The sequence below is a fragment of the Corapipo altera genome, unplaced genomic scaffold (genome assembly GCF_003945725.1).
Source record: "Corapipo altera isolate COAL_440 unplaced genomic scaffold, ASM394572v1 67, whole genome shotgun sequence".
Taxonomy (NCBI): domain Eukaryota; kingdom Metazoa; phylum Chordata; class Aves; order Passeriformes; family Pipridae; genus Corapipo; species Corapipo altera.
This window is the reverse complement of record NW_020884906.1, coordinates 6,887,655-6,914,800: the sequence shown is the minus strand read 5'-3', so window position 1 is coordinate 6,914,800 and position 27,146 is coordinate 6,887,655. Positions and strand designations below refer to the sequence as shown.

Here is a 27,146-nt window from a genome sequence, read left to right as displayed (position 1 = left end):
GTCATCACCCCCACAGACAAGGTGCACATCAAACTAGGTAAGAAATGTACCCCTCAGTCATCACCCCCACAGACAAGGTGCACATCAAACTGCATAAAAAATAACAACAACATTAAACACAGTTTCAAACTCTTTCTAACTGTGTTCTCAGAAGGATCGTCATTGTTTCTGTAGCACCTTCCTGTTTTGTCACCAGTCCTGCCAGTGGTTATGGCAGGATTTTTGGAGAAGGGATTCCTACCACAAATTTGCAATCATTCTTAACCAAAAATCCTGAGTTTTATAAACATTGGAAACCACCTGATTCTGATCTTTGTTAGTCTTGTTAAATCCCTCAGGATCTGGGTTTTTTTTTCCCTCTGATTTTTATATTCCAGGAGTTCAACAAGCAGTGTTTTTAATCAGAACATTTTATTCAAAATACTCATTCTGCAGTGTTCATGTTGCTGCCTGAGATGCTGTTTCAGATGGAGATTATTTTTTTTCCTTTTGTAAGTGATTGTAGGGGCCTCTAATACAGAGTAATGAATGTGCAGTGTAGCAATACATAGGTCACCCCAGCTTCTCAAACAAGAGAAATCAATAATATTCTTTTTACTCTTCACCTCAAAAAAAGACAGTGGGATTTACAGCCGTGAAGGTGACCAGGTGCAGTAAGTTCTTCTCTTGGAGGTCCTTAATTTCTTTTGCTGAATTTACAGCACCTCAGTACTCATCAGACACATCACACTACAAATAAATGGTTTGGGGAAATCTTATATCTACTTAGATATGTACATGCTTAAAATTGTTCTGTGCTATTGTTATGTGAACAAAATGTTCTCTGTACATTTATAATCGTATCAATTTATCATTATGGAGAAACATTCCTATTTGTTTCTTACAAGGTACTGTAGGGAAAATTCTCACTTAACATAAATTTAGCCTCAAAAAAATCCTAAATGTTAATACTTTCACTTTACTGATGCTTAGGTTCATGATAAGTGTTGTCTTCGACCTTGTAGGAGTGTCTCCTCCTCCTGGAGCCGTGTTGGTCTTGCATTCCCTTCCCCTGGAATTCCCCCTGGCAATGGCATTCACAGAACAGCTCTTAACTTGGAAATTAGAAGATGGGGATGGAAAATCAGAAGATGAACTGGACACTATTCCTGCTTCAGTTCTCTTGCAAGTAGTGGAATTCTTAGGTGAGTATCCAGTATTTCCTTAGTGATGAGCACCGACAATGTGCTGGCTCAGGTGGAGAGTTTAGGAAACAAAAATGACAGTTGTGATTTTCTGAGTTCTTCCACTGTATTGAAATTTTCTTCAAACTCCAGAAGTTTTCTCTTGATTGCACTTCTTGGAATACCCTTCCTGTCTTTCTTGCTGCAGATGTGCAGCCATTGAAACAAGCTTTTGTTGTGGTTTTTTTAGTCTTACTTTTGCAACTCATGTTATAAAGCAGTGAAACACTGCTGACCCCATGTCTTGCCTTTCTCACACAGGGAACTTCCTCTGGACCACTGACATGGCAGCGTGTGTGAAGGAATTAATATTTCACCTCCTGGCTGAGTTGCTTCGCAAAATCCACAACCTGGAGCAGAAGAAGAATCCAGCAGGACTGTCGTCCTCCATTGCCCTGCAGCTCAACCCCTGCCTGGCCATGCTCATGGCCCTGCAGTCAGAGCTTCACAAGCTGTATGATGAGGAAACCCAGAACTGGGTGTCTGGGAATGCCTGTGGTGGTTCTGGGGTTGGAGTGGCCGACCAGGGAAGGTTCTCCACGTACTTCCATGCCCTGATGGAAGTTTGCCTCGCTGTGGCAGAAGTAACCTTGCCCATCAACATGAGTGTCACAGCCAATGTGATATCGTCCACAAGTGCCCCGAATCTCAGTGACTCTTCATCCTCATCTTCATCCTCTCCGGGACAGACACCACAGAGTCCAAGCTTGCTGTCAAAGCGGAAAAAGGTCAAAATGAAGCGGGAAAAGACGTCATCCTCAGGGAAAAGGGCTTCGTCCAGAGCGGCCGAGACGGACGCCGCGCTCCTCAGCATCGGAGGGAGCAAGCCTGAGGACATGCTGTGGTTCCACAGGGCACTGACTCTGCTCATAATCCTCAGGCACCTGACCAAAAAGGATCCCCAGGGGCTGGGAGTGACAAACGATGCGGTGGCAGACGCCTGCCAGGCCCTGGTGGGTCCCACAGCCCACAGCCGCCTGCTCGTCATCTCAGGGATCCCCACCCACCTGGAGGAGGGCACGGTCAGGAGTGCCATCAGAAAGGCCTGCAATGCCCACGGGGGGGTCTTCAAAGATGAGATCTACATCCCTTTGCAGGAAGAGGATCCCAAAAAAATCAAGGACAAAGCAGAAGGAGGCGAATGCAGAACTGAACTGGAGAAACCAACTGTTTCCAGCAGCGCAGACAGTCTGGACATCAGCAGCTCCAGCAGTGTCACCCCTGCCATGAGCGTCAGTGCCTCGGCATCCACCAGCCAGGCTTCCCTCTGCAGCTCCCAGGGGATATCCCGCACTGTCAGCGACATCTCCGTGGACCAGTTCCAAGCAGGACTGGAACTGGCCATCCCACCTGGATTGCTGGAACAGCCGCATGTTGTTTCCAGCCAGGAGAGTTTGGATCTCTCCCACTGCAGCACTGGGAGCCTGGGCAGCCTTGGCAGCCTTGGGGAACCCCTCGACAATGTGGAAACGGCGTCGGTGTCGGACGTGGGGTCCATGTACACGGTCACATCCCTGGACAACCAGCCCCTGCTGTCACGGCCCATCAAGGGCTTTGCTGTGGTGGAGGTAGGAGAGGGGCCTCTGGAGTAAGGGGGTTCTGGAAGAATGGGATCTGACTCTAGGAGCTGGTTTCTGGGTGCAGGATAAGTGTGTGTCAAAGGGCACATGAGACATGGGAGACTGGGAGTTCTCAGCTTGGACAGGATGGCTGAGGAACTCCAAATTTCCTTCTGCACTGACTTTCTACTATTCACAGTGTCAAATACATTCAGTGTCTCTCAGAGAACAGAGGGGATCAAGTAGTGGAGTTATCAAGCAGCAATTTTAGAGCAGAAGGAAGGAAAAACTCTTGTGTGTTCTTGTAGAGCTCATTGTCACAACGTGTTACTGAAGCCAAGAGCATAAATGAATTCCTAAGGGATTAAATTCTTGGAGGATTGCAAATTGGTGGCTCTTAAACTCAGCAGCCAGTGCAGTTTTCAATTTAGAAAATCTTTAAACTTCTTGTTTCAGGAGGCAGGGAGAATATGTAAAGGGGAAGTGTTATTCATTTCCTCTCTCATGTCAAAGACTTACTACTGGCTACTGCTGAGATGGATTTAGAGATTCATGTCCTTTTGGTTTGACCCACAAGGCAATTATTTAATGTTTAATGAGCACATTTTCACAGATTTTGAACCATCTATGGATTCTTCTATAAAGCTGCTTGAGGAGAGATGATAAATTTTGTTGATGTGTGGCTGCAAATGAATTTTAAAAGCATTGTGGGTGGTTGCCATCGATACTGGATCACTGCAGGTTTTTGACTCTGCACAAGAACCTTCTCTGTCCTTACACCAGCAGCTGCAGATTTATCAGGAGCTTCCAAAAGCACAGCCATTCCTGACGGCCTGGGAAGGGAGAGATGTTTTTGTGTAGTCTGGGATTGTATCAGTTTCCCTTTTGGAAGAAAATCAGCCTGTTCAGATGGAAACTCTTGCTATTCTTGAGCTGTTAATTTACACGAAGCCCCCAGGGTTGAAATAACCCGTGAAGTGTGTCCAGAAAGCTGCCAGTGTTCACATGGAAACCACTCCGAGTCTGGAGCTGCTCTGACAGTGCTGTTATTTTGGGAATATAAGGAAGTTACTGTTTCTCTTCCCAATCTGTGCAGCTGAGGCTTCAAACCCTGTGCTAATTAAGACTTTTCTGAGTGGAGAATTGAAGCAAGGACTGTAGAGTTATAAATAATGACAGGTTACCTGTCTGACACCTTCTGCTTCTTGATGTTTCCAAGAGCTGTCTCCAAACTAAGACATGGAATAGCTGTTTCAGAACTATGTCTCATTAACTCCCAGCATGGGGATTTCAGTGGCCTGATGATCTTTAAATGATGTTTTCTGGGCTGAACTTGAATTTTGATATCAAATTATTGATGTAGAAGAGTTGGAAGAGCAGCATAGTGCTTATCTGTAAGGGGGAGGGAGAAAGCTTAAAACCCAAATCCACGTAACTGGAAGTTAATTTGTGTTCTCAGTGTTCCTGTTAACTAATTTCATTATTTTACAGATAAGGTCAAGAGCTAAAATAGAGAAAATCCGAGCCAGCCTGTTCAACAGCAGTGACCTCATTGGCCTGTCCAGCCTGGATGGTGAAGATGAGCTGATGGAGATGTCAACTGAGGAGATTTTAACTGTTTCTACTGTAAACCAGAGTTTATTTGACACCCAAGGGAGCCCAGCACTAGAAGATTATTTCAATGATAAGTCAATAAAAGGTGTGTGGTTTCACATTGGCAAATACCTCACTTATACTGGGGGAGTTTTTGGGGTACAGGGCTCAGATTCTCCTTGATTCAGTGGGACTCACTAATTGAGGGGTGACAGGGAGGAGTTTCACAGCAAGTTTCCTCCTTCCAGCAGCTATTTGCAGTCTGAACGTGGCTCAACTGTCCTCACAGCTAATCAAACAATAAGTTAAAAATAAATAAACAAAAAACCCACCAAAAAACTACTGATTGAATTGTTTAGGAACTTCTTTGAGAAAATAACCACTGTGATAATTTACCACTGTTAGACACAGCATAACTTTAGACTAGAAATTGGTCAAGTAGAACAAGGAGTAATTTATATTCTTTAAGAGCATGAAAGTTGTACAGATCCTAAAACATCTGAAATGGGCCAGAATCCTGAATCAGGGAAGGATAATACTTGGAGGAAGTTCAGTTGAGTTACTAATTCAGCTGATAAGTGTTGCTGTCTGTCTACACCACATAATTTTTATACTGGCATCATAAATAGTCTTACTTTTTTCATTCCCACTCAAATAATAATTACAGTATGTGGCCAAAACAGGAGAAAGCATTCAGTTTGTTCTCTGTCATAAATGGGTGCAGAAGGGTCAGCCTTTTCCCTATAAAAGTGACTTTTTTCCCTACAAAAGTTTGTTGTTTGGGTTTTTTTTTTACAACAAAATGATTTTTTTCCCTACAAAAGTGATTTTCTATGTCAAAGCAAGTGCCATGTGATAGAATATTTGAATGCAAAATATATTTTCACGTTGCAAATTCTATAGAATTGTCAGGGTATTTTATACCATATTGCTGGTTTGTTGTTTTTTTTTTTTTTTTATATTAGGTGAGAAATTGGTCCCAGGTGCTCGAGAAGTCCTCACAGAAATCTTTAAAAGCTGTGTCCATTCTGAGCAAATGCTGAGCCTGACCCCAGCCAAGCCCATCAAGGTGTCTGACATCTACCTCAGCAAGGAGCAGATCAACTCCCAGACTCCTGGGAACCTCCTGCACGTGTTCTTCACCAACGTCCGCCCTCCCAAGAAGGTGCTCGAGGACCAGCTCACCCAGGTAGCGCTTTGAAAACTGTTTGCAGCATCTTTTTGTGCCACTTGAGAGCACTGGGTAATCTTTCTCTTTCTGTGTTGGAAGATTTTAAGGAAGTATGGGGTGCCCAAGCCCAAATTTGACAAGAGCAAGTACAACAAGGCGGGCAAGGAGCAGCACCCGGTGAAGGTGGTGAGCACCAAGCGCCCGGTCACCAAACCCCCTACCAAGGAGAAGTCCATGCTCAACAGTGTCAGGTTAGTGTCTTCAGCCTTTTGGCACTTGTGAAACAGTTGATTTCTCTATTAGAATCCAGATTTTTTTATTCCCTCTCCCTCTGTGTTTCTATTGCATTGGAAGAGTGAATGGCAACTTTAGGATTATAAAAGACCTACAAGGAATGTTTTGGGTTCTTAAACCCTTGAGTCAAGGCCAGATAGGACAGGGCTTGGAGCACCCTGGTCTAGTGGAAGGTGTCCCTGCCCATGGCAGGGGATGGAACCAGATGGGCTTTAAGGTCCCTCTCAACACAAACCATTCTGGGATTCTGTGGAGAAATGAAAGAAAACTTGGATCCTAATATTCACTTTGTCCCTCAGCCGAACAGCCTTAAGTGAGAAGAAACCTACTGTAAAGCCAAAATCTCCTGAGAAGAGCAAACCTGAAGAGAAGGACCCCGAAAAGTCTCCCACAAAGAAACAGGAAGGTAGGAGCTGGAGAGAATTTTTTATGGTTTTACATAGTAGAAAAAAAATTTATTTATTGACGTTTATATGACATCGTGATAGATTTGGTTTGTTTTTAACAAGGGTAACTTAATGTTTTTGAAAGAGTGATTTAAAATGCTGGGTTTATTTGTATCTCTAAATCTGGGCTTGTGAGTGTGAGAGCAAACTGTGCTCATGCCATTCATCCAACAGTGTGTAGACTGTGTGAATACATTGAGTAGAGAACTTCCTCAGGGGTGTGGTCTCAAGGGTTTTTGTAGTGGGAAGTTAGGATATCATGGGCTTGAACTAGGTGGGTTTTAATCGTGTTTCTAAATTTATGTTGGAAATTCTTAAGTTACAAAAGGGAAACTGGTTGAAAGGGAAGCTTCACATACCTCCTAAGTGTATCCATGGAGGAGACAGCACAGCCATGCCCTGACAGGGGTTTATGCTTGGAATTTTTCTCTAGTCAGGTGGAAGAGTGAGCAGACATGAGCTTGGACTCTGCTCTTCCTTGTAGGAAATGCCAGGTTAGCTCAGAAGCTGGGAATCTGAGCATTCAGCCAAGTGTGGATCCTGGATACCTGGTTAGATTGAGCTGTCCCAGAGGGTAGTGGGGAATTTGTGTCCTTGAGGAGGGAACAAGTGCCATTGACTGAGGGCCAGGCTGGACCTGACATTGTGTAGTTGGAACGATCCATGGTGGGATGGGAGAACCAGGACAAAGCTGGAAGTAGCAGCCATCCCCTTGTCCTGTGTGGGGTGTAAACTTTAGGGCAAGTCATTCACTGTTTGCTGGTCTCATCTTTGCTGTCAGTTCCTGAGGAGAAGTATCTGACCCTGGATGGATTCCACAGATTCGTGGTGGACCGCTCCAAGCAGGACATCCGCAGTGTGTGGAGAGCCATCCTCTCCTGTGGGTATGACCTGCACTTTGAAAGGTAAACTTTGCACATCTTTTTGTAAATGTGATACTGATTCATTGTGCTCACTTTAATAATCTTGATCCCAAGGGTTCCTGCTCCAAGTAGCTTTAACACTCCAATTTCCATCCATGGCTGCAAGGCCTGTCGATAAAATTGGTTATTTTCTCAAAACATGCTTTGAAGGAGTCCCTGTGCTGTCCAAATGCAGGTTCCTGACTTCTTGTAGCATAGTCAAGAAAATCAGATACCATAGTGTCCTTTATAGCTTCCACACTGGATAATAAATTATCATAATGAGAATTGTAGCTCCATCTGTCTCTGATTTCCTTCCACAGTCAGTGCACTGGGTAATTGTTTAACTGGCAGGGTTCTGACTGGGTCAGAAATTATGTAGAAGAGGGAACAGTTAATTTCTTAATCTTGTACAAGAATAAAGTCCCTTAAATGAATTCTCCTTATCTCCCTGTGTCAGGCCACAAGCTAATTGTTATAGCTCCTTTCCCCATATCTTCTGCAGAGGAGATAGTGCACTAAGTGAGCTTAATAGGCAGTTCCTTTTTTCCTAATTATTTAATAACAGTGAGGAAAAGTAGGGGATAAATCAGTTCTTGTCCTCAGACTGGAATTTTTGTAATGAAACAGCTCTGCTTAAGGGGACAGAAGAGCTCAGCTCCAGGTAGTTCTTACAACACATGTGGTTCTCCAAATGCTCTTAGTGAGCAGTGTAGGGCTTGGTTTGACCAGATTTTACACCTCTCACCTCCAGGTGTGCCTGCATTGATGCCAGACATGCCCAGAAAGCGTCCCGTAAATGGACCCTGGAGATGGATGTGGCCCTTGTCCAGTACATCAACAGGCTGTGCCGTCACCTGGCCATCACTCCAGCACGGCTCCATCCCCACGAGGTGTATCTGGATCCAGCTGATGCAGCAGATCCCAGGATTACCTGCCTGTTGAGTATGTATGGATTGTTTGCATAGAGGCCTTTTCCAGGGGAAGACTGGGGAGTGCTCCTGAACCACCCGGCTGTCCCCAGGGGTAGGGACATTCCTTTGGAGCTTGGAGCCTTGGTGGGATGAGGGAATGCTGAGTCTGCTCTCCTTGGGTGTGCTTGGGCAAAGTTAGGAATGCACTGCAACTGCTCCCTGCTCTCCAAGCAGAATTCCTAGATCAAGCTGGAGCAGGAAATACCTGGTGAGTTTGGCTTGCAGAGGGAAGGAAGGCTGAATTTCCATTCTGGACTAGGCAGACTTTAGTCACCTAAATCCTGTTTTAAGCACTAAGTTCCTCTAAGAAGGTCTCCACGTAATGCAAATTGAGCGATGATGAAAGATCCTGGACTCAGACACCCAGAGGGATCCAAGAGGAAACATCACAGATGGTTTTGCCTCCCGAGTGCTGGGATCAGAGGGACTGCTTTAGACACAGCTTGTGTGGCTCCTAGACCAAACCTGCTGGGAAGATGGGCTTTGCAGTAGGTGTGGGATCTCTTTCTGTCCTTGACTGGGTGTTCCCCCCAGATGTTCCCGTGGAGAGCCTGCGCCTGCGCTTTGCTCTGCTCCAGTCCCTCAACACGACGCTGGAAACGTTCTTCCTGCCGCTGGTGGAGCTGCGCCAGACGGACATGTACGGGAACAGCATCGCTGCCCTGCTGCAGGAGGCCAAAGGTGGCTGGGCAGGGCTGGGAGGGGGCACCAAACACAGCATCAACCCAGGGCACTGTGGGGGGAAAGTTTTGCTCCTTTCGATTTTTAAGGGAGAGGGAGATCATTCTTACAATTAAGTCGTTAGGCACTGTGCCCCTTGATCACAGAGGGAGCTGGCCCGTGTTCTGTCTGTGGGTGGTCTTCAATGTTCCTTTGTCTTCTTGGCAGCATCCATAAATGAAAATTGTTGTTAACAAGCAGCAGATCAGGTGAAAGTTCCAGGAATTTGTCATCAAAGTTGTAGAATTAGGGAGATCAAGAAAATACTTGCCGTGCATCAGCATTTAAAGTGGTTTTTACAGCCTTTACAACAACAAGCAAACCCAAGATTTAGGTCATTACACTTCCCAAATTTGTCTTCTGAAGAAGATGATACAGAATTCACTAGAGGTGTCAGTGTGTTAAGGAGGTTTTTTTATTGGCCCCCCTGGAAAAAACCTTGTAAACCAGTATGGGGAAGAGAGGAATGTTCAGAGGTTTCTCTTTATAGAGAAATTAGATTTATTTTTGGGGCAGTGTCACAGCCCTATTTTTTATCATGTTTTCTTGCCTGAAGCTTTACTGTCAAAACATCCCAGATGTCTGACAACTATTTGGCAAAGTGTTTCTATTTACAGAAATTGTGGTGGAGTTGCTGGGATCTATTTATAGAACATTGGAATTGTGTTCATCAGTGTTCTATCCCAGTGCACTTATTCCAGAAAACATGAGTAACAAATAGGCTAAGTTGGACAGGGCTTGGAGCTACTTGGTCTAGTGGCAGCTGTCCCTGCCCATGGAGGGGGCTGGAACTGAATGAGCTTTAAGGTCCCTTCCAACCCAAACCATTTTAGGATTCTATGGAATGCTTTTTTGAAAGAGCATAGATTAGCCGTGTCTCACCTACCTAATGAAGGGGAAATATTATTCTACCGTTGCCCATTAGAGAATTTCAGAAAAGAAGATTGTAGAAGGGTGAATTAACTGTACTGAAATGTGTTTGTTTCTTCAGGTTTAATCTTCTACGACACGAAAGTCACTGTAATGAACAGGGTGCTCAATGCCACTGTCCAAAGAACCGCCGACCACGCGGCCCCAGAAATCACCCTCGATCCCCTGGAAATCGTTGGAGGTATGGCAAGCACTGATCCTTTCCAAAACCCATTACAAGTCAGCTCTGCTCTCCCCAAGCTCAGATGCTGATGAATGCAAAGGCTCTGAGCGTGGGGGTTTCTTTTCCCTGTGTGTTTCCCCAGGGGAGATCCGTTCCTCGGAGAACTCCTACTTCTGCCAGGCCGCGCGGCAGCTGGGCTGCGTCCCCTCCTCCCAGCTCTGCGTCAAACTGGCCAGTGGGGGGGACCCCACCTACGCCTTCAACATCCGCTTCACCGGGGAGGAGGTCCATGGCACCAGTAAGTGGGGGTGACAGAGTCACCAGGACCAGGCAGAGTCCAGGGCTTCACCAGAACATGCTCTTGTCAACTCCAGGGAGCAGTGTTCCCTTCGTAGTGTTCATAGTCCTGCAGGTGGAAAGAATGGGATCCCCTTCTGCATGCGGCTTCTCAGGTGCTCTGTGGGCTCTGTGTGTGCACAGGGAAATAGTAAATGGCATCTGACATGCCTGATCCCAGGAAATTCTGAGTACCTCAGGATGAAAATGAAGGATTCAGTTTGCCCTTCAGCCCTTTCATGGCAGATACTCTCGTGGGGATTTCTTTGCTTATTTGGAGCATACATGTATATTTTTCTCTGAACAATGTTTAGGGTGTTTTCAAGAGGATGTTTTCTTGCTTACTGATCACATCTGTAGTTCCTGTCATTCCTTTTTCCTCTCTGTATTTGTCTGCCTTCTTATCCCTTCACCTCACAGATGCAGCCAAGCTGAAATCAAGCCAGATTTCAGGCTTCTTCCTGAAGGGTTCAGACTTGTTCATTTTACCCAAATTCAGATCAGTCCAGTGTCTCCTTTTTCCCTCCCCAGCACCATCTCTATATTGCACATAATTGTTGCAAGAGGATGGAATTTATGAAACGGGATCTATAATCTGTCCCTCTTCTCCACGACACGATTAGTTATTTTCCCACTTGAATCATGATGGAATTTAATGATATAATTTTTATTAAACCAAATTGCACTGAAACAACACCTGCGAATTTAAACTAGACAACATTCAATTCAAATTCCTGACAAAGCTGACTGTGTTATTCTGCTGGCATAGGCTGTATTTTCAGGAAGAGACTAGTTTAAACACAATATGAGGAAATTCAGCTTTGCAGAGCTGTTGAATAATTGCTGGGGTATCCAGGCAGGTGTCAGCCACAGTCAAAGCAGCAAATCAATCACTGCTGTCCAAATGCATGTGGTCTGTGCTGATTGTTGTGGTCCTTGTTGGAGATTTGTGGGGGAATATGGAGCCAAAGAGTCCAAAACGCACTTCTCATCTCATCACCTCCTGTCTGATGTGGAAAGGAACATTCCTGTGAGTGTGCACCCATTAGCTGAACCAGGGGCTCCTTGGTGCCTTCTCCCAGGGGAATTCTTCTCTTTTGGAGGTCTGTGGTGGTTATTGGCAGTAGCTGTGAGGAGATAAATGTTATGTCTGTGCCTCAGCGTCTGTGCTGGTCTCTGCATCACCTCACTGCTCCTACCTGTGCAAACACTCCATTGTTGTAACACAGCACCTCCATCTCCTAATCCAGCAACAAATTCCATTTGCAGGCCAGCTGGTGGGACAGACAGTTCTGCTGTTCTCAGAGTACTGGAAGACAAAGCAGCACTCAGGAATTCAACAGGAAACAAATCAATATTTTCCTTATTTTCCTTGTTTTCCCTGTCTCTTTCCCAGGTGGATCTTTCCGTCACTTCCTTTGGCAAGTGTGCAAAGAGCTCCAGAGCTCCTCGCTCTCCCTGCTCCTGCTGTGCCCCAGCTCTGCTGTCAATAAGAACAAGGTGTGAGATCTCAGTGCCAAAAATGAGGTGGTTTTTCTCTTTTTGGATGCTGGGTTTGAACAGGAGAGAAACACATTTGTTTAGAGGGACAGAGAGAGACCTCACATCAGCAGCCCCTCCCAGCACATGTAACCAGGCAGGTCCCACATCCTGAGGGAGCTGGGAGTGGCTCTTGGTGAATCTCTGTTGCACCTCACGTGCAACAGGCACTTGGGGAAGGAGCCAGGTCATCAAAATGCAAAATGTAGCAGAATTAAGACTCCTGGTCAGAGTTCAGACTAAATGGGGTTCAGTTGTCTGGGATAGAGATTTTTCTGTCCCAAACTGGTGAACTCCAGGTATTCCAGGAATATCACCAGGAAGGTCATTCACATTCCCAGTAGAATAAGATGCTCCATCCATGCTATTTAGTGCATTTTCAGTGTCTTATTTTGTGCAGTAGATGTTCTTTGGAAACAAGATAAAGCTTATGGCCCAAAGAATTCACAGTAGTTGAGGGATCCTTCCTTCTTGGGAATATTCACAAGGTAGGAAATAGGCCATTTCCCTCAGCTTAAGACCAACTGTGTATCAAACCTGGCTCTGCAAATCCAGGCTGTATTTCAGAAACATCTCACAACTGAAAGACTGAAATATCAAGCATAAAACAAATAGCGTGTGGATTTGATGATGAAGTGATAACATGGTATCAGTGTATAAATTATGCAGCCTCCCTGCCACTCTCTGCAGGTCCTTCTGTAGCCAATAAACGTTATTCTTGAGGTTCCAGTCAGGGTTTCCACCAGCCTGTTACCACATGGCCCCTCAGGGCTGTCAGTTGTTAAATCCTGCTCTGTGTGCCCGTTTTTTTTCTGAAGGGGAAGTACATCCTGACTCCCAGCCCCATCACCTACGCCGAGGAGCAGCTGTTCCATTTCTTTGGGCAGCTCCTGGGAATTGCCATCAGAGCAGATGTTCCTCTGCCCCTGGACCTCCTGCCCTCCTTCTGGAAGACCCTGGTGGGAGAGCTCCTGGATCCTGATGTGGATCTGCAGGAAGCCGACATCCTCACCTACAACTACGTCAAAAAGTTTGAAAATGTAAGTCATTTTCTTTCCTTTTCCCTCCTTTTTCTCAGTTCCCCCAGCAGGGAACTGCTGTCTGCCCTCAGTGGTGGCTCCATCCTGGCAGGTGGTTTTCATGGGAGCAGGGTCAGGAAGTGTTGTGTTGTAGGATTTTACATCCTGTTACCTTGGAGAAGCCTCTCAGCCTCCCCTGCTGCCAGGCAGAGGGGAATTAAGGCTGCTGACATGTTTACCGGAATGTGGAATTGCTAAACCAGACCAGAACCCCCAAAGCAATTCCTGAATTCCACTGTTGGAGCGGGTTGTCCGTTGTGGTGACACCTGGACAGAGTCCCTGCCCTGCTGGTCACCAGGTCCTTGTGGTTGTTTCCCAACAGATCAATGATGAGACAGAACTGGAAGCTCTGTGTGCAGAAATTGCCTCTCAGCACCTGGCGACGGAGAGTCCCGACTGTCCCAACAAACCCTGCTGCAAATTCACCTACCTGACCATGACAGGGGAAGAGGTGGAGCTGTGTCCCAGGGGGAGGCACATCCCCGTGGGGTAAGGAACAGCCTTCTGGGCAGGACATGGCTCCTAGGTGGGGAAGAACCACCTCTGGGGTGACTTTCCAAGCACCAGGCTCTCCAGAGGTGCTTTTAGGAGAAGCTGGGGGCTCTGGGAAAGCTTTACTCTGGGAAAAGTTGGCAGGGATTTGGAATCATTGATGCTGTTTGGTTCTGTAAGGAACAGAGAGCTGAGGAGCAGGGCTGGAGTCAGCTATGGGTGGCCTTCAGGGAACAGCCACAGATGTGAGGCTTGAGAAGAAACAGGCAGGGGGGAGAGGAGAGGAGGAAGCTGAAGAGAGTGGAATTGAACTGGGAAGCATCAGAATGCAAAGCGCTTATCGCTCACTCTGGATTATTCAGAAGTGGAATCCCTCATAAACAGCTTCTGTACATGATGGTCCGGGGTGGGGCATGAGGGCTGCTACAGGTGTTCCTGCCTCATCCCAGCTCTGCGCCTGCAGGTGGGAGAACAAGGACGTGTACGCGGCCGCGATCCGGAGCCTGCGGATGCGGGAGCTACAGACCCCGGAGTGCATGACTGCAGTGAGGGCAGGGCTGGGCTCCATCATCCCCCTGCAGCTCCTCACCACGCTCACCCCCCTGGAGATGGAGCTCAGGACCTGTGGCCTCCCCTACATCAACCTGGAGTTTCTCAAGGTACAAAGAATAGCAGGTTTGGCCGAGCTCCCCCATGTGACACAGAGAGGAGGATCCAGTGGGAAGGTGTTGGGGGTAATCTTCTGCTATGATGCAGCCAGGACATCCTTGGGGAACTCTGGTCTGTACTTGGACAAATCTCTTTACTCCCAAGGAAGTTTTTTAAGATTTCACTGGCTTCAGGAAATAATAGGAGTGGGGCTTGTTCCAGAGAGGAATAAAGAATTTGCTTTTTAACATCAAATTTTAAATCCATCTCCATTTTATTGATTTGTATTTATCTGAAGTGTAGTGGGGAAGATTCCTGAAGGCAGAGAGGAGGTCAGGAGTGGACATGTGCTTTCTGTTCCCTCAGGCACACACCATGTACCAGGTGGGACTGATGGAGACCGATCAGCACATCGAGTTCTTCTGGAGCGCCCTGGAGATGTTCACGCAGGAGGAGCTCTGCAAGTTCATCAAGTTTGCCTGTAACCAGGAGAGGATCCCCTTCACCTGCCCCTGCAAGGACGGGGGCCCCGACACCGCCCACGTGCCCCCATATCCCATGAAAATCGCCCCCCCTGATGGTGCTGCAGGTACGGGGGTGTCCTGGGGGTTGTCCTAGGGGTGTCCACCTCCAAAGGCAATGGGAGGTGGTTCCTCTCATGGCACAGTTCCAGCTTTCAGTCCCTCTTAATGTAATTTAAACTTGTATTTAGTGCACAAACAATGACAATGAGAGAGGCAGGTAGTCGTGAGTGTAAATAAGAAGACAATTTGGTTGTAAACCATGTAAGAATAAAATGGAACATAAACCTGAACTTCTAGTGGAAGGTTCCCTGCCCATGGCAGGGAGGTGGAACTGGATGAGCTTTAAGGTCCTTTCCAAATCAAATCATTCTGAGATTTCATGATACTTAAAATTTTGTCTCTAGAGAGACACTGAGAGACTTTGTATATTTGTCTCTTATGCTTTTAAAATTATTGGGCTATCGGAAAAATATCAGCCCAAGGCCTCTTGGAGAAGCACAGGATATTTAAGATTCAAAAGACCCACAAGAGGCAGGGATTTGATTTTGATACCCTCAGTAAGGGGTGTGGAGGAGGAACAGCTTTGGGACAATGAGGAGAAAAGCATTGGGTGTCTTCAACCACCCTTCCTGGTGCCTCTCCAACCCCCTCCTGGTGCCTCTCCCGGCAGGTTCCCCGGACTCGCGGTACATCCGTGTGGAGACGTGCATGTTCATGATCAAGCTCCCGCAATATTCCTCCCTGGACATCATGCTGGAGAAGCTCCGATACGCCATCCACTACCGGGAGGACCCTCTGAGCGGCTGAGGGGGAGGAAGGGGGTACCCAGAGGTGACTCTGTCGTGACTCTGCCGACGGTGGAAACCCTCCAGTTCCATCCAGCACCTCCCGTGACTCCACCTGACGAGCTGGAGGTTAATTTATTTTCTGAACCTTCGTTCCCGTTACAGTAATTCCCAGAAGACTTCCATTTTGTATTTGTAGACTTTGTGGTGGACTGGTTCTTTTGCTGCCTTGTTTGTGGAATATTTGTAGGATAGTTTAGTAAAGACCGGTTTGTGTATAATTTAATTGGGAAAAAACCAAACCTTTCAACATGTACATTTCTAATTTTGTAATCCAGAACGAGCTTCCCCTGCAAACACAGCAGCAGGGAGGGCGTTCCAAGGTCAGGAAGGTCATGAATCACTCTCCCTTGAGACATTTTTGAGTACAAAAATACGCAGTTTGGGTGTGGGGAGGGAATCGCTGCACTGGCAGAGGCAGAGCACGGGCACTGTTGTGCCATGGGCAGGATTCGTGGCACTTACTTGAGGTTTGGAGCAGGAACTTCACTGCCAAACCTCATGTCCACCTTTCCACCACTTCCTTTTAAATCTTTTTAAACTCTGAGCAAGCACACGGGGGCTGCCACTTAATATGGGTTCAGCTCAACACTTTTGGGAAGATTTATAACAGAACAGTGAAAGGGCAGTAATTCCATTGGGTTCCTGCCCTAGATGTTCTTGAATGTCTGCTTTGCTTAGCAACAAAATAATGTCTTGTAATGAAAATCTCAGCAGAACAAACTGGCTTTTCTCTGAAGGGTGTAAGATATCACAGTCCAACCCCAAAGTCTGGGACTTGATCCCAGTTCCCAACAAGCTTTCAGAACAACCAGGGTGTGATCAAACTCATTTTTGTACTCAAAAATCTTTGATCTAAAGAGCAAATTATCCTAAAAATGTGACACCCAGCAGGAGGACGAGGAAGGAGGATGAAGCTTCTGTTTTATATGGAAAGACAGGAGCCAGCTGCAGAGAGAGAACGACGCCACATCTCACTTGGTGTGTTGTGGGACGTGGTTTGGGTGGTCAGAGCAGCCCCTCAAAGGTTGTCTTGTCCCTCACTGGTGTCAGTGGCCACCCCCATCCAGGGTTTCATGGACGATGTTGCTTCACTGATCACTTGGAACCTGAATTCCAAGGAAGAGCCCACCCTGGAATCTGCCTGTGCCGGGGGCTTGGCACTGCCCTGAGCCAAGTGCCAGTGCTGGGCTGGACTGAGGTGTGTCCCTCAGCCTCGGGAAGGTGTGGGTGGGGTGTGACAGCACCTCCAGGTCAGTGTTCCGTGTCTCCAGAAAAGGGTTTGGCCTGTCCATGCTCCTGGGAATCCCACTGTATTTATTGTACATTATTGTGAATATTGGGAACGGTGAGTGTGTGGGACGTGGGAGATGCTGTGAGTGAGGGAAGAGCCTGAACACGTGTGGATGTTGTTTTTCCGTGAGCGAGTGGGAATGTGTGTGCAAGTCGTAGGTAGTCGTTGGCATCCGGAGTCTCCCAACCCAGTGGTTAGGAAGCTGTTACCCTCCCATTGCATATCCCCCTTTCCAGGGAACAGATCCATGTAGGAAGAATATTTACTCTCCAATCTCGTCCATTCCCTGGTAGAAGCGTTTATGTAGCTCAGAAACCACTCGGAGGAAGCGCCAACACCTGGAGTTTACAAAGACCGAGGGAAAACAAAGCTGAAGGAGCGGCTTGGAGCCGGTTTGTTCCCAAAGGGTGTCGTGAGGAAACGTGGGGTACACCAGTGGAATTTCATGGCAGAGCTGTGGCTGCAGGTTGGGCACTTTCTGGGTGGTTTTGGGTTCCAGTCCCCCATGTGAAGCCTGAAAGGCCCCAGGTGGGAGGAGCAGCCACAGAAGGCTCTGGAGCTCGGAATTCCAACGTTTCCCAAGGCGCTGGTTCCAGCTGTGAGTAAGAAACTGCTGCTACTGTCTGTGTGCTCCTTGGAGAGCACATCCGAGTGGAGCACATCTGCACCCCAGCCCCGAGACGTGCTGGAAAGTTACTTGATCCGTATTTATTACAGTTAATTATTTATGATTACAAATAACGAACTTTGCGTCGATGCCGTTTGCACCTGGGGGTGTAAATGGAGCTTCTTCTACAGGACAAGTGTCACACCAATAACCAACCTCCATCGACTTGGTTTGTTCTCAAGAACAGGATCAGCCCCACAGGAGAAGGAGCTGTGGGGGGTTTTCTTGGCATTTTTTTTTTTAATTTCATGCTCCTTGGGAAGGAAGTGCTGCGGCCCCTCGGCTGCAGCTCCAATGGCCTTTTGATTAAAGCTTTTCTAATCATCCTTAATTCCTCGTGCTTTAAATGAACTTGACATTGTCTGTACTAGGCTTGTTTGTCAAAGCAAAGATTGGTTTGTGATGATTATTATTATTATTTTTTTTAATATATATTCATTCAGAATGTAAAATTATACTAAACCATGGAAAAACTCTGGAGCTGGGTATTAGTTCTAGCTTGGTGTGTGTCCATCTCGGTTCCGTACACGGCATTAACCTGTAAGTGCTCTTGGCCATCGAGTGTACACCTGCATAAAGGAGATTCTTAACATCCCTCTGCACTTCTCGTGTCCTTCTTTGGGGCTGCCAGGAATGAAACCCACTGCTGGAGCTGCCTGAAGCACAGGATGAGGAGGGTGAGGAAGGAAGCTGCAGGTTCTCTCTTTAAATCCCTCTTTTATGGGTCGTTTTTATTTACTTATTTACTTGGAACAAAATGTAAATATTTTGTACCAAAGCGAGCATACCCACTGCTGAGCTTTCTCTTCCTGGAGACTCTGGGATATTCATCCTGAGGAATAACAACAGGCTCTGCCACCTCAGTAATTAGTTACTTGTCATACTAATGGTTTCTGACCCCAAGCATCCCATTATCAATCCCAAACCCCAGGAACCAGCTCCCTTTCCCTGATCTTCCCCAGGAATGGGGAGAACACAGGTTTGGTTGCCACCTGTTCTTGAATACCTTTATTCTTCTTGTATAAATAAACACCTTTGGTGGGAGCATCTGTAAAATGTCTTTATTTTAAGAGGAAGATCCCTCTAGCCCTCATTAATCTCCAGCTGCACCAGTGGGATGGAGATGAGGCCCTGCTCAAAGGGTGACTGGCTAATTAGCCCTGCTAATGCCATCTGCTGCACCCCCTTAATTAGGCTTCTCAGAGACCTGCTGCAGCTCTTCCAGTACCACTTCCCAAAGCCCCAGGGCTGCCAACAGCACAGGAACACAGACCCAGGGCAGGTAAGGGTGGAACGGGGATTCCCAGACCCCCTGTCCAGCACCAGGGGAACACCCTCAGAGAAGGTTCATGGAACAGATTTTTACTGCACAGCATTTTGGGACAGCATCAGATAAACTTTATTCCAAGGAATTTACAAAACAGGGATAATGCGAGAAGCTTTTGACCTCTGACCCTCGGTCCCGCTCCGTGTGGGGCAGGTCCATCCAACTGCTCCCTGTTGGGTGACACCTGCTGTGCCTGAGCAGGACAAGGCAGGACACACCCTGGGAGCTCAGCCTGGCATAAATCCTGTCCTGGGATTGCACAAGGAGCCCACACAGACACAGAACCCAGGTGGGGCCAAGGTTTTGCTGCCTTGGGGGTGCTGGGGGCAATCTGAGACGTAAAAACCTGAAGTTTGCTCTCACAGATTAAAAATAGATACTTAGAAAATGGTCACTGCCTAAAAATTTAAATCCAAGGTGGGAATTTACTTGTGCTCTGACCAGAGGGGGGCAGAGCACAGGAACAGGGCCAAGAGCTCTGTGTCTTCCAGCACTGGTGGCTCATTCCTCGGGGGATCCGGCCCCTGGGCTCTGGGCTTTGGCCTTAAGGGAAAGGGAAAAGAAAGGAAAAATACTCTTTTCAAATATTACTTGATAATAAGTAATTGATAAAAAGCTCTCTGAAGCAGGAGAAATGTAAAATAACTCCTTGTCCTGGCAAAGCCATCACAAGGGGTAACAGCCAGGGACTGTCCTCTCCTCCCTGCCCATCTCCCTTGCAGGAGGAGCCCAGTGGGAGCCCCAGAGCAGCACTGGGACCCCTGGAACTCCCACCCCCTGAGCCCTGCAGGGCTGGGACCCATGTGCCCAGATCCCAGCCCATCCCACTGCCAGAGCTGCCCCTGCAGCCTCACCTTGGAGCTCCGGCGCCTGAGGCCGATGCGCCCGTCCTGCAGCCTGAGGCTCCTTCCTCCAGTGCTGGGGCTGTGGGGGATCAACAGGGACACCTTCAGAGGAGGCAAACGCACCTGGGACAGGTGGGCATCACAGCAGGGACATGGGGAAGGGGGCAGGGAGAAGCTCTTGTGTCTCCCCTGAACTCTGACCCAGGTATTTCTGTAACAGAACCCGCTCCCGTTCAGAGCCCGGGGAGAGCAGAGCACTGCCATGGACAGGGAACCAGGTGTCATCCTGCATTTTATCCCAGGGGCCACTTTGCCCTTTGTATTTTGAGGTAAGAAGCTAAATTTGTTTTTTGAATCTCAGATAAGCACCAGCCAAGTTCAACTGAGTCCATTTGAAAGCCTGTGAAAAGCTTTTCAGCTACGGGCAAATTCAAGGGAATCCAGATCTGCACCTCAAGGAAGGGGAAGAGAACAGAAGGCAAAGGTGGTACCTTGGCTGGGCTGGAGCAGCTCTGGAGAAGCTGGAGGTGAAGGTTTCTCCATGGAAGTGCTGAGCAGGTCTGGCTCGTGGCGTTGTCCCCCCTGCAGCTTCACCTGTCCCTCTGTCCTTTGGTCTCCCCTGGCTGCCATTCCCCTTCCTGGGCTTGCCCTGCATGTTGGGAGCATCAGCAGCTCCCGGGGAACAGGACAATGGTGTGTTCCTGGCGTTGGCCATGTCATTCCTCAGCTTGGTCCCTCGGTCAGGGCAGCCCAGCCCTGACTGCCCAAAGCCTTCTGTGTGGCGAGGAGAAACATCTCCTGCAAGGACAGGACACAGAGCTTAACAGGAACAGCACCTGCAGCACCAGCCCCTGGAGAGAACAGAACCAGACCCATTCCCATCCCTGCAACCCACGGCTCCGTAACAGAGATCGTTGAGGACCCAGAGTTTAGTGATTTAATCCTCCCAGACTGGGGGAGAAGACTCTGAAGGTTTTTCAGTTTAGAGACAGAACAGGGTAACAGCACCAGCACAGAGCACGTTTGATGTGCCCCAACCACAGAGCAGAGTGAGCCTGTGCTGCGCCCACCTTGGCGCCTGCTCCGTCGCCGCGCCGGCTCCGGCGATTCCCGTCTCTCCGGGGCTGGAGCAGCGGGCGCAGGGCTGGCCGGGCGCAGGTCACACTGGTGCTGCAGCAGAACACACAGACACTGCTCACATCACACCCCACCCAGCTATTCCTGGGAAACACTGAACAGCAGCACCCCACCCCGCAGAGGAGAAGGTTAGTAGGGAATTGTTGTCATGGGATCCCAGAAGGGACTTTAAAGCTGATCCAGTTCCACCCCCTGCCAGGTTGGACAGGGCTTGGAGCAACCCGAGCTAGGGGGAGGTGTCCCTGCCCATGGCAGGAGCTGGAACTGGATGGGCTCTAAGGTCCCTTCCAACCCAAACTATTCTGGGATAACCTATGAAATGGTATCAGATCTCATTTCCAATAACCCTGATTTTGCTGTCCCCCAGGACTGGAGAGGAAAGGCCCAGAACAACCACCCAAACTCCAGCTGCACCAGTTTGTTGGGACCAAGAGCGTGAAAGAGCCATGACATAGAAATGAGTGAGCTCAGCATTTTCCAATCTTGTCTGTAACAGCAGCAGATTCCAGAGGGCACACCACTCCCAGGTCTGTTCGCTACTTCCTCTCCCACCCACACAGTTTTGCCCTTGTGCTCCTCTCCCCCCTCAGCTGACTCACATCCAGGTTTCCGCAACATTTTCTGTATGAGTCAAATACTTCAATTGTGCAATTTCAGCCCTTTTGTTTAGTTTCTGTTACAAGAGCTTTAAAATAATCTGGTACTTTTCAGTCAGAGCCTCACCCTGGCACAACCCTCCAGCTGAACCCCAGAGCTTTGTTTAGGAAGCTCTGACCCAGGGACAGTTACCTGAACTCCTAAAATGTACCCCCAAGAGCCCACAGGACTCAGCACGTCCTTGAGTTGGATGTGACACGACAGATCACATCCTGTTCAGTACCTGATGATGGAAGAGAATCTCCTCTTCCAGTTGGATGCCACAAAATTCACATGGAATCATGATGTTTCCGTCTGCCTGGACACCTTGGGGCTGGGATGAAGGGAGAGTCCTCCAGCTGTTGGAGCCAACAGCACACAGACCATCGTAGTCCCATGGATTTGGAGAAGAGCTTCTCTTACTGAACGAGGCAAAGGCACTTGCTGGGTTACACCCCGTCTGTTACACAAGAAACACAGAAAAATCACCTTTCCTATGAGCCAGGGGACTCTAAAAACCACTTTCCTTGGCAAAGACCCAACTAACTGCCAGAGTTCTCTCAGTGTCACTGTGTCAACCACACCCTTTCCAGTCACAGTAAAGTCTTTACTTCAAACCCCAAGACATGAGGTAGCCTCAAACCTGGTGAAGGATCAGCTCCTCGGCGGGGCAGAGCTCCTCACAGAACTCACAGGGCAACATGATGGTCTCCGTGTCTGCAAGGGAAGGGAAGGAAACATCCTCTATTGTGGAGAGTCTGGAGCAGCTGGAGTGACTGATCTTCACAATTCCTGAGCACCAGGCTCTGGTCTGTGCTGGGACAGCACCCAGAGCAAACGCTGAGGAAACAGCTCCTCCCGTCCCACTCGCTGAGCTTCACATCACCCAGAGGAGAGCAGTGCTTTGGGGTCAAAGATGGAGTGAATGGTCTGGCAAAAACACCTCTTACTGCCCTCAATAAACCCTTCAGTGCCATTTGCCCTTCCAAAGTAAGCTGCTCTCCAGGCCTCTCCCAGATCCTCCTTCCCATCATGTCTAATTTCCATGAGAACATTCCTCCCTGGCTGTGGTGGGGCTCCCACCACTAACCAAGGTCAGAGACCCCCCCCAGCTTTTATTCCTTCTTCCCTTGCTTTGCCTTAGGAGGAGTCTAAGAGACTAATTTTGACATTTTAAAATACCTAGACAATTTTTAACATTCCCAGTCCAATCTTTCCTTCTCCCTTCCCTCAAATTTAAGGAACCCCCATCACCACCACCATATTTACACTTACTTTTTCTGTGGTTTGAGGTGCTAAAAGACCCTGGAGAGTCGTAGGAGAATGTGTTTGACTGCTGTGTCTCACTGAGGTGGGCAGCTGACCTGGGCTCTTTGGTGTAGTCATATTCCCAGAAGTCCCTGGGAATTCCAGCTGCAGTGTTAGGGTGAGGATTATTCTCATTTTGCAGGCTGAGAGCCAATGCGTAGTCTAACTCAGCATTCCACTCCTCTGGAAGTGGGGAATGAGGGATTTCACTTCTCTCCAGCTGTTCCAGCTCATCCTCTTCAAAAGATAAATATTGTAAATTTGAGAGAACATTAAACCTGCCCCCAGCGGTTCCCTCCCAGGACACTCCTGGAGTTCAGCCTTTCAAAGCCAAGGACAGTTGTCCCAAATTCAGGAGGATAAATAAGGACAATCATCCTGGGTTTGTTTGTACCAAGCAAAAAAGGAGAAAAATAAGGAAGTTGTAACTTCCTTCTTACTCCAAAAGCTTGAACTGAGGCTTCTTGGGAGCTTTAGTGACTACACTGAGCAAGTTATTAATACCCTGTAACCTTAACCCTTTTACAAGGCTGAAACACTCCAACTTTGTTTTTTCAGTATATTGATAAGAAAACAAATTATTCGTAATGACACTGTATTTGACAACAGTGGGAATTATACAGAAGAAACCCACGAAATGTCACAGTTTCAAAATTTTCATGGGTTTTAATTTTGTTTTCTGGTAGGGAAGCTGCACTGAAAGGAAAACCAGGCTTCCAGAGGCTGCACTGAAAGGAAATCATGTTTCCAGACTTCTGATTTCTTTGATTCTCCTGCTCCTGTTTTCCCCCTCACAGCTGCCCTAAATCTGCTCCTCCCCCTGGGCTCCCCCCCGGCCCAGCACAGGTACCTGGTCTCAGTCGGTTCCTCGCACCTCGCAGACCTCCCTCCTCATTCCCAAATCCTGGTGCTGTCCCGCTCCCTCGGGGTTTCTCCTCTGTCCCACAGACCCGGGGGTGCTCCTTGAGGTCCCTCAGCAGGACATTCCGGCCGCAGTCCCCGCAGGGCTCGGTCCTGGCCCCGCAGTAGCTCTCATGCTCCTGGAGCTTGTTGAAGGCCAGCGGGATGTCACAGAACTGGCACAGCACGGGGCGCAGGGGACACGCTGACTCCTGCAAGACACACAGGGATGGCTCTTCCCACGTGAGGCAAAGGAGGAGGGAGGGTCTCAGTTTGCTCAGGGGTTCAGCACTCTGTTGTTTCCTCATCCAAAGCCTCACTAAAAAATAGCCTGGAATAAGATACGACCCGAGAAACGTAACAACAACGCGTTGTATGACCTGTGTACCACAAACTGAAGCTCTCTCAGAGCACCGTTTGAAATTACTTTTGACCTGGACAGCAGGTTCACATGGAGGTTTTTGAAGTTGGCTTTGAGATACAGACCTGAAATCCAAGGACATTCCACTGAGTACAGCTAAAAACCACCTTGGTGTGTGTTCCGTAGGGAACAGACTTACACCTCATTTACTACTCAGCAAAAACTGCTTGTAAATATTCTTTATCCCACACTCGACAACAGGTAAGTTGCCCTTTAAAAGGGGTTAAAAATAGATAAAATACCTGTTATAACTGCAGATGCTGCAATAATAAAGCAGCATTGTTTGCTTTGCAAACAAAGCCAAAAGCGTCACACACAAAGGGGCAGGATAAGCTACTTCCAGGGTTTAGAACTGGACAGATTTCCAAGGAAAATCCTTTTTCCCCTCAGCAATAAACAGGCTGAGGTGGCACTTCCAGAGCTGCCTTTAAATGAGCCCACGGGAAGGGAAGGGACTGACATTTATAACAAGATTGCCTGTGACAGCAGCCAAGTGGATTCAGAACTCAGAAAATCCCACTGTGTCCTATTTTAGTTTATTTTACAGGCTATTTTTAAAGTCTGTTTGGACAGAAGTTATTACAACTCACATATAATAAGGAGTTATTAAAACTCAATCCCCGCAGCAGAGGCAGAAACATAAAATGGTAAAGGAATGGACAAAAAGCCAGGTTAATCATATTTTGAAATACTTATTTTTCACCTTAATCACTAATAAGGACAAAAAATTACCAGTTATCACAGATGGCTTGACATGAAGACCCTATGTGGCTCCAGCACTTTAAGGCAATTTCCAACCCCCTTCTCCCAGAAAGTGTGAATTTAGGAAGCATCACTCAATAAAAGGATGCACAATCCACAGGCTGGAATTCTGGCTGACAGGAAGGCTCTGGAATCAGTGCTTGGAAACACCACAGAGTCTCTCCCAAGGGTTTAAGAAGAGAAAATCCACCAACCTCGTGATCCTTAAGGAGACTGTTTTCAATCTTCATCCTACACTTGCAGGTCACCTGCAGCAAACAGACTTGGTTGGATTAATTGCCACAGAAATCAGCAGTTTCAGGGGGGAAATGTCTTTCTCACCTGCACGTGTTCAGACTCAATGTGGTTCTTCATCTCAGACTTTGGGATGGAGTCACTGCAGTAGGGACATATTTCAATATTTCTGCGACAGTGGATTTCATGGATGAGGAAATTAACTGCAGGAATGTCCTTTTTGCTGGAAGAAAATCACTGAGGTTACTGGGCAGAAACACACTGACAACAAATTCAAATAGTTGTTCATAACAAAAAAATAATGCTAAGGAAGATTTTGATGAATTCGTGGTTTAAAGTGATTGAGTAACTCCAGAGAAAGGCCCAGCCAGGCCTCAAGGTTCCTGCACAGGTGGATGTAAATGTATTTAGCACCCAAAAATCACACAGCATTAAGATAAAATCCAGGTGCATTTATTTCCTTATGTGAAAGGCAAATCATGCAGCACAAACAAGTTATTACCAGGTGCAAGTTAATAAACTAACCTGAGAAGATAAAAGATTCTGCCTGAAAATAACTTGGCTATGAGAGGTCAAACAGTGCCTTGCTTGGAAAAAAATAACTGACAGATGCCATTAGGCCAGATTTGTTCAGGGAATGATGAAATCATGGAATGGTTTGGGTTGGAAGGGACCTTCAAGCTCATCCCTGCATGGGCAGGGACACCTTCCATAGCCCGGGTTGCTCAGAGCCCCAGCACTAACAACACTATTCTGTACCCCAAAATTCCGCAGGTCTTATTTCTAAGATGCCCATTTTCCTCCCCTGAGGACAGAAAAGGACCAAAGACAAAAGGACCAAAAAGAACCGAGGGGCCAGGAGCTCAGTCCTCACTCCTGCCTCAAGCAGGAAGCATCGCTTCTAGATGGATGTATCATCCCCCCCTCCAGGAAATCAGCCCTGAAAACACCCAAATTAACTGTATAACCTCTTGCTCCAACTCCAGCTGTTCATATTTCTTTTTTTTTGCCAAAACCCTGGCAAAGCAACAAGGCCCCACAGCAGCGTCTGAGCTGCGCAGACCAAACAAACCCGGATGATGTTGCAAGAAGCCCTTTGGGTTCTGATGTCTTTTCGAAAAAAAAACAACACTAAAGGAGTTGATTTCTTTAACTGCTTATAGCCAGGACCCAACTTGTGAGGTGAGGTCGTTATCAGTCACAGAATTACCATCACTGGGAGCTGCTGTCAGAGAGAACTTCCACAACAACATATGCTTAGGGCTTCTATTTTTATATTTCTCCTGAGCTTCTGAGGCACAGAGCTACTGAAAGAAAACCTGAAATCGTGTGGATTTCACTGAAAACCGAGGCTGTATTCCTATCTAAACGCTTTAGTCTCTCTCTAATAGCCTGTTACGAAACTTGAGTAAAAGTGGAGAAAATTACAAGGCGTTAATAGCTGAGAAGGTAAAAACGACGCCCAAGCGTTTGTCTGTAAAGGCAGTAGTTATTCCGCTGGATCGCCGGTGTTTCCAGCATTCCACGGAGTTCTACCCCGGTTCAACGCGGCTCCGGCCCGGCCCAGCCCTCACCGACCCCGGCCCGGCCTTACCAGTTCCCGCAGAGCCGGGACTCGGCCCCGGGCACGGCGGCGATGGCCATGGCTGGGCCGGTGCCCCGAGGGGCTGCTGCTGCTGCTGCTGCTGCCCCTTCCCCCGGCGGGGAGCGAACGAGGAAAGGAGGGAAGGAGGAAGGGAGCGAGTGAGGGAGGGAGCGCGGCCCGGCGGGTGCCGCTGGCGGGTGCCCCCAGCCCGGCCCGGGGCGGTTGCAGAGGTCGGTCCCGGTGCTCCGGCCGCTCGCGGGGGGCCCTCGGCCCCTGGGCTCGGCGGGTGCCGCTCGCAGGTCCCTCAGGGCTCGGCGGGTGCCCCCGAGGGGTCGGTGGCCGGGTGGCGGCCGCGGCTACTCCGGGGCTCGGTGGGTGTCGATCGCGGGCGTCCCCAAGCCCGGCCCGGCTCAGTGTCGGGCGCCCCAGAATCCGGGTCAGTCACCGCTCCCGGTGGCTCGCCTCCCCAAACCCAGCCCGGGCCGCTCTCGCTGCCTCAGCGCCAGCGTCCCCAACCCCGACTCGCGTCGCCCACGCGTATCCCCAAATCCCCTTCCCACCAGCGCTGCGGATACCCCCCCCCCCCCCCCC

At 48.2% G+C, this 27,146-nt stretch overlaps 2 protein-coding genes across 7 annotated transcripts in view; one reads left to right on the top strand and one right to left on the bottom strand.

The window, feature by feature from the left end:
- The window catches only part of HECTD4 (HECT domain E3 ubiquitin protein ligase 4), a 71,347-nt gene extending 53,350 nt beyond the window's left edge, over positions 1–17,997 (top strand). For all 5 annotated transcript variants that reach the window (XM_027651900.1, XM_027651902.1, XM_027651899.1 and 2 more), the window contains exons 60-76: positions 1,005–1,184; positions 1,485–2,791; positions 4,274–4,481; positions 5,341–5,564; positions 5,646–5,797; positions 6,140–6,246; positions 7,068–7,191; positions 7,943–8,133; positions 8,697–8,843; positions 9,874–9,993; positions 10,118–10,273; positions 11,708–11,811; positions 12,669–12,890; positions 13,253–13,419; positions 13,886–14,081; positions 14,437–14,659; positions 15,265–17,997. In XM_027651900.1, coding sequence (XP_027507701.1) covers positions 1,005–1,184; positions 1,485–2,791; positions 4,274–4,481; positions 5,341–5,564; positions 5,646–5,797; positions 6,140–6,246; positions 7,068–7,191; positions 7,943–8,133; positions 8,697–8,843; positions 9,874–9,993; positions 10,118–10,273; positions 11,708–11,811; positions 12,669–12,890; positions 13,253–13,419; positions 13,886–14,081; positions 14,437–14,659; positions 15,265–15,401 — 3,965 coding nt within the window. In that variant the 3' untranslated portion in view covers positions 15,402–17,997. The remainder of the gene's footprint in view (positions 1–1,004; positions 1,185–1,484; positions 2,792–4,273; positions 4,482–5,340; positions 5,565–5,645; positions 5,798–6,139; positions 6,247–7,067; positions 7,192–7,942; positions 8,134–8,696; positions 8,844–9,873; positions 9,994–10,117; positions 10,274–11,707; positions 11,812–12,668; positions 12,891–13,252; positions 13,420–13,885; positions 14,082–14,436; positions 14,660–15,264) is intronic.
- A 784-nt stretch (positions 17,998–18,781) lies between these two features.
- Positions 18,782–27,127, bottom strand: TRAFD1 (TRAF-type zinc finger domain containing 1). 2 transcript variants are annotated; one of them, XM_027651904.1, is made up of 11 exons: positions 26,565–27,127; positions 25,058–25,193; positions 24,931–24,984; positions 23,504–23,765; positions 22,621–22,890; positions 21,989–22,062; positions 21,590–21,805; positions 20,643–20,742; positions 20,064–20,370; positions 19,582–19,651; positions 18,782–19,270 (listed from the first exon to the last, which is right to left on the bottom strand). In XM_027651904.1, exons 1-11 carry the CDS (start codon positions 26,612–26,614, stop codon positions 19,229–19,231), a joined length of 1,581 nt encoding a protein of 526 aa, XP_027507705.1. In that variant the 5' UTR covers positions 26,615–27,127; the 3' UTR covers positions 18,782–19,228. The 2 variants fall into 2 exon arrangements, with proteins under 2 accessions (XP_027507705.1, XP_027507706.1); XM_027651905.1 differs by lacking the exon at positions 26,565–27,127 and adding an exon at positions 26,181–26,558.
- Positions 27,128–27,146: the final 19 nt, after the last annotated feature.